Here is a 10,432-nt window from a genome sequence, read left to right as displayed (position 1 = left end):
TCGTTGTTTACATTGTGATTGTATTTACTGTCTATTGTCTTGTCTGCAGTTCTGTATATACTGTACCTGAGAGACTAATGAGAAACACTTTTCATTATACTATGCACCTGTGTAAGTATATTGACAAGTAAAGTTGAAATGAATTTTGCTCAGCGATTGCTGCAACATCGTTTTTTTTTTTAATCACTGCTACATTTTCTAGAGGCATGTATAGACACATACTGCTGGAAACACGATTTTATTGTGCGTGTCCCACACAGTTGAGCCAATATACCGTAAGTGCGAATGTTATTTTAACTCACAAACGAACGATCTTTATCATTACATCCGTCCGTTTCTGGGAATTTGCATGAGCTCAGTCTTACACTGATGCAAATGTTTCGCCTCTGTAAAGGAGTAAATCTGTATATCAGAATTTATAAACAGATTTTACCTAAAATGAATAATTCGGACAATCAGATTGTGATCAATACATCAGATAGTGGTCAAAATGGGGGGGGGGGGTCATTTCAAATGCCTTTGATTTAATTGCACTCCTACTGTACTTTTAATTTAATTTGATTATAAATTTGCACTTCAGAATCTATGGACAGTTTCAGAGACTAGAGTAAAATGCTCATTCTCAGGTATTCAACTTTAATCTTACCTTCATCCTTGAAAGTTAGTACTTTTATCCCCCCACTGCTACCTAAATGCTCACAGTTTCCCCACAACACCGTGATTGAACATTTACAGGTATCAGATTTTTTAAGTCAAATGATGATGAGAAGGAGGCTGTTTGCTTTAATTCAGTCTGAGCTTTATTAACCCCTGTGGTAAATTTGCATTAGAGCACACCACAAAACAACACAACAAAAACAGACATCATGACACCGACAAAGAATACACCACATCAGCGTTTTAGGGGATAAAAGAGTTACTTTACAATGAGAGTGATATTGCAGTGGGTATGAAAGATTTCATGAGTCTGTTACTGTTACTTACAAACCCTCTGTTTGTAGAGGAGATTGAGGTTTATTTGACTTGCCCCAGTGATTCTGCTGCTCAGACAGCACGGTGATATGGTACTGTCCTACCTCGGGGTTCAGTTCCTGGGGTGCTGTCTGCATGGAGTTTGCATGTTCTCCTCACGTTCACGTGGGTTTCCTCCAGGTGCTCTGGTGTCCTCCCACAGTCTAAAAACACACTGGTGATCTATTTGGCCCTGGTGTGTGTGTGTGTGTGTGTGTGTGTGTGTGTGTGTGTGTGTGTGTGTGTGTGTGTGTGTGTGTGTGTGTGTGTGTGTGCGCGCACTGCAATGGATTGTCCAGGATGTATCCTGCCTGGTGCCTGGTGCTAGCTGGGATAGGCTCCAGCTCCCCCGTGACCCTGCATTGGATAAAGTGGTTAGAAAATAGATGGATAATTTTGCTGTTTCTCATCTCTAATTTTCCCATCCTACTACAATTAAGAGCAATTGTATAACTAAGGCCTTCCTATTAATTAAAATCTAGCAAATTCATAGGGCAAACACTGCTCAGGAGCGCCACTACCACAACCGACTAATTGAAAGACCCAGAATGTCTCTGGAGTGGAGAAAACCTTCTGCCCAGGCAGATTTGACTTCAGACATCTGAGAGATTACGAAAGCAGGGGAAGGAAAGATATGCTACAAATATGAAAGCACTGCTCTGAAATTCCATTTGCCTAACTTCTTGTGCAAACAAAACTGTGCTGTGAAAAATGCCCACAGCTTCCTGTCTTTTAATATCCCTCCTTATCTTTTTCCCTGTTAAAGTACTGAAATAAAAAACCCCAAAAGCTTCTATCACTGAAAAGCTCTATCAGTGAAGGGGGCAAGAACAAAACTGAATGTCAGACACAGGAATGCAGTTATGAATATGACTTGATAAGAGAAGCAGGAGACAACGTCATTTGCAGCCATTTAATTACACTGATATTAAAGGAGGATTTTTAATCGTACAAATAATGTCCCTACAAGGTCACACTTCGCATGGTACTCCATGGGCTTGCTATTCTTCTCAAACTGCCTGTTCTCCTACAAATTTGAACCCCCCCAGTGAACTTCTGAAACAAACAGACATCATTATTCAAACAGATAATTACATGCACAAGTCTGCAACATATTACAGGATTTATTCCATACACAACTCAACCAAACAACCAAATACAAGGCACTTCTTTGACATCAGCCAGTGTTGTTTTCACATTTTAATCTCTTAATTTTTCCTTTTTTTGTTATCACTTTTTAAGTAGGGTTAGTCCTACAGAAAAAAATGACAAATCTCACTGCAGCCCATTACATCTGGTATGTTAAGTACAAGGATTTTGTTTCCAACCTGAGCATCTCATTTAAGCTGAAATGAAGACTTTTAAAAAAACAAACAAACTGATGATTTAAAGGACGCGGCATTTGATTGAAAGTTACGGTGTCTGCAAAAGTCTAGGAGAACTACATTTGGTGAAAGTGATCGCAGGCTCCGTTGACACAGCAACCAGAAAATATTGTGGGAACTAGGTGTGGCTGAATGATGAGGAATCCTCCCTTCACCATGAATAACTATTCCAGCAAAAAAGCGTCTGAGGAGGTCTTATTTTAAAACTAGTATTGTAATCACATTAATATAGAGGTTGATCATCAATCCACTCCCATTCACAGTGTTCTCCCAGTCTGCCTTCCACTTAAGACTGCATTTAATTAACTGAGCCCATGACTACATTCCTTCGGTAGACCTTTTAATCGTTTTTAACTTCTGCAACACCGGAGATTCCAAGTTACTTCATTTTTCCAACTGAATTGAAGTACCGTGAGGCATTAAAACAGTTGAAAATTGCCCAGTAACAATAAAAACAGTTGAAATGAGTAAGTCAAAGAAAACGCTTAATACCCAAGGATTGTGCTGGGGAATTTGTTCACAATAAGCTCCTAAGAGTCACTGGGCTGTCACTGCTAACTAAGGCACACATCTCCAGAGGTTTTCAAAAACCTGCAAGAGGTTCATAATTTACTGTAGGATGACAAAGAGTCTGTACCTACAGCACATCAGCTTATCAACTCATCACAGTTCAGTTTCTTGTTTGGATTGTATCTGTGGTGCACAACTCCCGTTCAGGATGACCGTAGTTTTGGATATTTGTTCTCCCATTTTTAAAAAGTATAGTCTATATTGCTTATATTGTTTTGTCCTGTTGAATAACCTGTTCCTTGCCACATACACTGATGTGCAATTTCTCACTCTTCTCCTGATTTGCCCAAATTGCCTTACGAAGTATTTAAAAAAAACCTACATTTATTTTTAACAAAACTGGACTAGAGGAAAAACAGAAAATGTAGAAGTGCATGAATGATACACACCGAACCCAGCGGATGAATTTGCTAATCCAGAGCTAAATTCATGTTCTACTCTTACGCACATTCTAGCAGTCGGCTTTGATATTTCTTTTCAGTTCCCAAAGAGATTATTGCTAAATTGACCGGAGGACAGCCAACAGGATTTGAACTAATTAAAATAACAAAGAATGATTCCCATTCTCTGTCAGGTGTAATATTGAAATAACAGGACAGGACGTAAAGCATGGTTTTGGAGCCATCAGCTGGCTAAGAGCCAGAAAACCTGAAACACTGGAATCACCTGTTTGGTAAAGTCCATGGATGGCAAACACACAAAACCACACAGCCATCAGAGACTGGAGTCACAAATCTTTGTCATTTATTGTTAAAACAGCCATTGCATAATCTTAAATACAACACCCTTTCCTTCAAAAAAATATAGTGTTTTAAATAGCCTCAAGCTTTCCATATCAGCAATTTCACAGTGTGGTTTTCAAAGTGTCATGGAATGTGGTCCTCAGAGATTGTTCTTAGGGTGTCCTCAGGGGGATCTGCACGATTTTTCACTGAGCCCAGCAGAGATGTATTAAAATCAGGATTTTTACTTACAGATCGGGCTTGTGTGAAATCCCTCATCACCATGGCAGTTTGAAAACCTCTTCTGTGCTATGTCTTACATCAGTGCTGTACAACATAATGCAAAGCTATGAAGCGCGCAGCCCGGGTGAAGCCGCCATGTCAGAGTTTGATGGGAGTGTCGCGTCAACAGCGAGAGCTCAGTCCGAGTCGCTGCTGCTGCTGCTGCTGCTGCTGCTGGAGGAATGCTGGGAAAAGAGGACATAAAAAACAAGATCAGCAGAGAGGACAGTGCTGCCAGTTTACAGCTCAGTTTCCTATCAGTAAGGGAGTTCAAGGAGTCTAAGGTCCAAAGAGCAGCTGCACATGGGAGACATGCAAGACAAAAACACAAAGCTCGCTGATCAATTAAAACACAAAGGGAAGTAAGGGCAGATCTACACAGTTACGTTTGCCTTGGCCGGACGATGTTTTTTTGGCCATCAACATGTACAAGGTCAAGTTTTTCCAGGGAACTGAGGGAGACTTATTTCGCTAATTAACACAGGGCAGTGGCAGAGCATCAAAGGGAGATCAAAACCTCCTTTTGGCTGACTAAGGCAAATTTTTATGGGTCCGACCAATGCACCACTAACGACCAGACTTGTCCAAGAACTTCGGGATTCGAATACAGAGATGGGTCCCGCACCGGTGACATGTTCGAGACGCTCATTTCTGCGCCATGAACACCGCTTGCTAGTGTTTCACGTGATCAAGGCAGAGGAAGGGTGTGAGAATGGGAATACGAGGAAGAAAACCAGTTTGTTTTGCAACAGCGGCAGGAAACCTCCCCTCGAAGACAGCGGCTGTTTCCACCTGCTGCCACGCTGGACACGGAGCTCAGCCAGCTCATCCCGTGTCTCAACTCCTGCCATCTGACAGACACTACAGATCTATTCAAGCAGAAGCTAAATAACAGTACAGACTTTGCCATGCTAGAGCTTACAACGTCCTGTCCGCATTCCTGTGCGGTTTCATGTTGAGCATCTGTTTAAACAGCGTAATGCAGTGCTTGTGTACGGTTGACCTATTTGAACGAAGGGGGTCAAATTTACTCATTTGTCATGTACAGTGTAATGTAGGTTCATAAATATTAGAATCCAATATTGAATTCAATGGAAGGTTACAATAAGGGAGCAATGCCTTGTGCATTCAGCATCCTGTACCGAGATCAGGAGCACGCAGGGACTATTCTACAGTTAAAGCAGGATGCTCAGACTGGGTCTCACTGTCTCTCTTCAGCACTGCCTGTACATAATGGGCCCTGCCCTGCCTCCTAAACCAGCCCATTCCCAGTTTTACCTTCCCGTGCTTGTGGTACTTGTGTGCCTTCTTCATCTTCTTCTTCATCTTCTTGTGCGCCTTGTGCCCACCAATTACCACGCCCGCCCCCGCCACGCCCGCCGCCAGGCCCCCAGCCATGGGGTAGGATTTTCCGTGTTTGTGTCCCGGGCTGCCAGCTGGGTAAGGGCCAGGAAAGACCCCACCGTGTGGCCCTGGGTAGGAAGGGTTGACCCCTGGGGGACAGGGAGGGCCCCCCGGATAAGGTCCCGGGCCCATGGGAACCCCAGGATAGGGGTTTTGACCCGGGATACCAACGGGGGGCCCTGGGTAGGGGCCAGGGGGGGTCACCACAGGTGGGAAGGCCGGGTTCACTCCTGGTGGGTAGGCTGGGTTTTGACCAGGAGGATAGGCGGGGTTGGGAATTGGGGGTCCCATGGGATACCCCCCTGGCGGACCTAGGGAAAGATGAGGAAATGAACATGAATCCCGTGTTATGTGGAAGGATGCTCTGAAAATACAATTCAATACTCTACTGCTGCGTCATTAAAGATGGAATCTACCCCAGTGCAGCCCAGATATTATACTTACACAAAGTACACAATATTCAATCGATCCAAGATCTAATCCACTCATATTTCTAACCCCTTCCATACAATTCTTGCATCATCCAAGACCTACATGTTAAGGTGCCTCATGGTCTCAAGGTTTACATGATCCAGCTACAGCAACTTGGGTTCAAACAATCTGACTAACTGTCTGCTCACGCCGCACTTTAAAAGACCAGGAGAGTCGAACATCGAATTCTTCATCCATGTCAGCAAAATCACCGCAAAAAGATGTGGCTCTTATTTCATTAACGAAGAACTATGGCTCCTCGTTGAAAACCAGATGGAGGAAAAATCTGTTCTGATGGCACTGAGCAATACAGTAGCCGCCACAAAAGCCAAAAAAAAACTGTTTGGCAAAGAATTACTGATAAATGGAATGCATAAGTTAGTACTATAATGCAATTAAATATCTCAGGATCTGACAAAACTTCTATAGTGCCTGAGCTCTTGTGTATCGTCATTCCCTAAATTAAACTTGGAGTGGAGCTCCACTTCAAGCCATTGTGCAGTTGTACAATATTGTTTTCTGCAGCACTAATTTCTGCATTTACAGTAACTGGACCCTACAATGGGAGGACATGGAAATATGTCAAGACAAAATACAAAAACCCACAGTGACCCTGTGTGATACAATGTAGTGCAGTTCTCTGAAATAAAATATTCGCTCATCCTTGCTGATGAGAAGAAGTGTGAGCAGATTAAGACTGAGTGAGGAGGAATCATTGGGTGTTCCTTTATTGGGAAATTGTATTTTCTCCAATATTTGGGGTGTGAATCAAGTAGTATATCTAAAGGTTTTCTCCCCTTCCCCCACCAAATTGCAGAAAGTCTTAAGCTAGTCTATTTCTTAGGCTAAAATTGTATTTTTAACTGTACATTGATACTGTTAAATGATCTGTGAAGGCTTTAATAAGGATGCCTGTGTAGTCCACAGCACCTGTTATATAAGGAAATACTGCAAGAAATGTTTAGATCACAGGGCATAGCTACAGGGAACAGAAGTTACATTGACAGTGGATAGAATTATACTGTATACGAGAATATTAGCAGCTACTTCATGAAACCCTTGTTTGATGTACCAATGTACAGTATGGCCTGGAAACATTATGAATGCAAGAAAAAAACTGTTTTAATGCAAACACCACTTTCCTTATCGCACAACAGACTGTCGCTGTACTGAAGCGCTCCGAGTGGCCAGCGCAGTAAAACACTGCACCAGTCACAAGGAATCTCAGCCCCACGAACAGAGTGCGAGTTGTTTTGAATGCTTACCTATGACAAGCAGTATTAACCCTTAAGAGATTGTGAATGTAAACTATACCCCTTCTGCTGAAACGGTATCTTTCAAATAACAATTATCAGCGAACTGTAAAGGACGACCTCCAATCTTTCAATCTCTCTGCAAAGCTCCCCTGCCAAATGGATCCCTGAAGAAAGGTGATGTCGCAGGCGTCATTTTTGCAGGCGGCGACTGATCGGTTTAACAGGTTTAAGAATAGGCTGATATGTTGCCATAGATACTTAGCTGGTTACAATTCAGTCTCGCTTTGTGAAACCGAAAATCAAAACAATTGTCAACATGTTTACAAAAGTTATCCGGTTAACTGAGTAATCTTGCTTCATGAAAACAGCCCCCTGTTCTCCTCACTTTGCTGCCTTTTCTAGTACGCCTTACATATTTCCCTCAGTTCCTTGCTGCTGCATGTTTACTGCCGAAGTTTACTTTGTTCCTGACTTCACCCTCAGAATGTCTGCCTGCTTGTTTACCCTGCAGGCCTGCCTTGCTACACCCATCATGTCAGCTTGCAGTTTCACTACCGCTCTGCCTCTCTCCTCGCCTGCTCCTGGGTTTGTCTGTCTAAGACCCTGCTGCTTATTTCCACCTCAAGCAGAGGCTAAGACAGGATGAAGCTTCAATCTTCTGGAAGGCCTGTATGGAGACTAGGAAACTGATGAACAAAAGTATCTTCTCCTGCCGTGCTAGGAACAGGAGCATTTCGTTTACGCATCAGAACATCATTCTGAGTTACCATGAAAGTCAAGGCACAGGCAGAACGTAAGTTTAAACACAGAACATAAAAAGGGCACATAGAGATGCATTAAAAAAAATTAGGAAACAATCACATTTTCTTCCAAATAAGGGTCATGGGGGAGCTGAAGCCTATCCCAGCAAGCAACAGGCACAAGGCAGGGTATGCCCTGGAAGGGACACCAGTCCATTGCAGTGCAGTCAGACACTCACACATTCAAACCAGGGCCCAGAAGACAATTAACCTACTAGGATGTATTTGGACTGTGGGAGGGAACCAGCAAACCTGGAGGAAACCCCAGCAAACATGGAGAGAACATCCAAACTCCACATAGACAGCACCAGAGCCCCATCACTGCAAGGCAGCTAAGCTAACCAGTGTGTCACCATGCCGCCCAAATGACATTTATATTCCAAGAAACAGGCTGCACACTAGGCAAACACCACGTACCTTGATTAGGGTTCCACATTTCTCTCCTTCACTGCAATCTAGAGAGAAAACAATTCAACAATTGTGGACAACAAATAGGGAAGCAATTATTATTTTTTTCTTTCACTGGGTAAGTCAATTGAGAGCAAATTCTCATTTACAGTGGCAACCTGGAAAAAAATGTATAGTATTATAGCGCTAATCCAAATTACATGAATGAATCTAACAGCTAATTAGTCTGCATGAAAGATGGGGTTTGTACCCATAGCACTCCAGGATGGAGTAATAACCATTACTACACCCTGCTTAATAAATTACAGTGTCTAAATATTTTAATATCTATTGTTATTATTTTATTACAGGTGCAACAACTTACAGAAGTAACATGTATATGTAAATTAATACAGCACACAAAGAAGTAGCATGACCATAAATTGTCCTTTGGACTTCCCTGTACTCCTAAAGAAAACCCAATGTTATCAGCCCGATCTAGTTTCCCCCAGCTACAAACAAAACAGCCTCGCCTGTGTTCTCTCAGAGGTTAAAGTGTGCGAGAACACAGCCAGCAGCTTCTGAGTCATTAAGGTTACAGGACATGGCAAGATTTCAGGCAGAGATCGGCTGAGCCAAACTCCGTCCTGATTGTGAGCGGCACCTCGGAGGAAAACAGTCCAGAGAATACTTCTGTTACAAAGCCTCCCTGCACAGAGACCCGTCTCATTCATAAACCTGCAATTATTTTCTCACTCCCTAAAAGTCTTTGTCATTAATCTGAACTTAAGCACAGGTAAAACATGAAACATTAAGCACCTGTCGCTGGCTTAGTTTACAAAAAGCACACAACTAACACACCTAACATCTACTGTACCTTTTAAACAAAACGTTATGCATTGTTATGCAAAGTTTCGTTTCCTTAATCATCGTGCCCTTAAAATTAAAAGGCGGAGAATCTCCTGTTTTGTTAAAGGTTTCGGTTGATGGTTATATCTGTATTTGTGTTTCCCACCACAGTAGGTGTTTGTTTGCTTGAGAATTTAGATCTGGCAAAACAAAATTCTACATTTCCAGAAAGGCTATAACTTTCAAGTCTTATTTATGGGCTATTTCTATACCTAAGCTCACTTTGTAACAAAAACTGAATTGCGTAGGTGTATTTTCACGACTTTAATCCAGAAACAGCAATTATGCCGATATTATCTAGACAAACTTTCCGTCCTTTGCAAAATAGCAGGAGTAAAACAATCCTTTTCACCTGGAATGATTCCAATGACGCAACCTGCTCCGAATTTTTTTTTCCAATTATTTGGCTACAATTTGAACTTCAAAACAGCTCTGAAGATCCTCATTTCCTGGCACGGTCTGACCTCACCACAGTATTTCCGTAACCACTACAGCTCTCATTAATCCTACTGCAAGCAAGCAAGCAAACGGCGTAGAAAAAAAAAAGCTCTCACCGACTACGACAGAATCTGTTTTCTTTTAAACGGGATAAAAGGTTCCGAGAGACGCAGTCACATTCCTTACCTCAGCCGGATCTTGCGGACCTTGCGAGGGGTTCCACTTTGCCAGGTGCCGTACAGACTGGACGGCCAGGAATATTATTTTAAGCAGCTGCTCTTCCGGGCTGTGTCATTCCGGCCGCGAGCAACCCCGCCCCTTATTCTTTCCGGGGCTGTTGTATAAACCATAGACCTATAGCATCTACTGTCCAACACAAGTCTTGTCCCTTGAACCGAAGCCCATATACAGTATAGGCATGCAGGGGCTAAGGAATTATTTTGACACGAGGATACGGAATGTGCCGCATAAGAATTCCCCATTCGCGTTATCCTTGTGGAAGCGCAACGTTTTCAAAAATCAAGCCCTTTCGAGCAGTCGTTAAAGCAGGGAGTGATTTAGAAACTGTCTTAATATATTTCCAGTTCTGTTTGAATAAATGTCTAGCAATTCTGCTATGTGATTGCCCTAGTGTCTAGCCTTGGCAATAAATCTGAAATAGTACATAATCCCAAACGCATACTACACGCCAAGACCTGTCGCTTTCATCAATGAGCGGCGGTTTTTTTTTTCAGGTTTTATTTAAAAATGAAAGAAATTCCAAGTAGAATGTATACATTAAAAAAATCCGCTTTCAA

General features: G+C 42.4%; 1 protein-coding gene across 2 annotated transcripts; it reads right to left on the bottom strand.

The window, feature by feature from the left end:
- Nucleotides 1-3,688: 3,688 nt before the first annotated feature.
- On the bottom strand, nucleotides 3,689-9,973 carry prr13 (proline rich 13). 2 transcript variants are annotated; one of them, XM_088633689.1, is made up of 4 exons: nucleotides 9,822-9,973; nucleotides 8,319-8,356; nucleotides 5,249-5,685; nucleotides 3,689-4,155 (listed from the first exon to the last, which is right to left on the bottom strand). In XM_088633689.1, exons 2-4 carry the CDS (start codon nucleotides 8,335-8,337, stop codon nucleotides 4,108-4,110), a joined length of 504 nt encoding a protein of 167 aa, XP_088489815.1. In that variant the 5' UTR covers nucleotides 8,338-8,356; nucleotides 9,822-9,973; the 3' UTR covers nucleotides 3,689-4,107. The 2 variants fall into 2 exon arrangements, with proteins under 2 accessions (XP_088489815.1, XP_088489816.1); XM_088633690.1 differs by lacking the exon at nucleotides 9,822-9,973 and adding an exon at nucleotides 9,550-9,706.
- Nucleotides 9,974-10,432: the final 459 nt, after the last annotated feature.

The sequence above is a fragment of the Lepisosteus platostomus genome, chromosome 1 (genome assembly GCF_059453375.1).
Source record: "Lepisosteus platostomus isolate fLepPlt1 chromosome 1, fLepPlt1.hap1, whole genome shotgun sequence".
NCBI lineage: Eukaryota > Metazoa > Chordata > Actinopteri > Semionotiformes > Lepisosteidae > Lepisosteus > Lepisosteus platostomus.
This window is presented reverse-complemented; position numbering and strand designations above follow the sequence as displayed.

Coding starts and splice junctions, on each gene's coding strand:
- prr13 (XM_088633689.1), bottom strand. Junction 4,156..5,248: donor AGTACCACAAGCACGGGAAG/GTAAAACTGGGA, acceptor CTCTTTTCCCAG/CATTCCTCCAGCAGCAGCAG.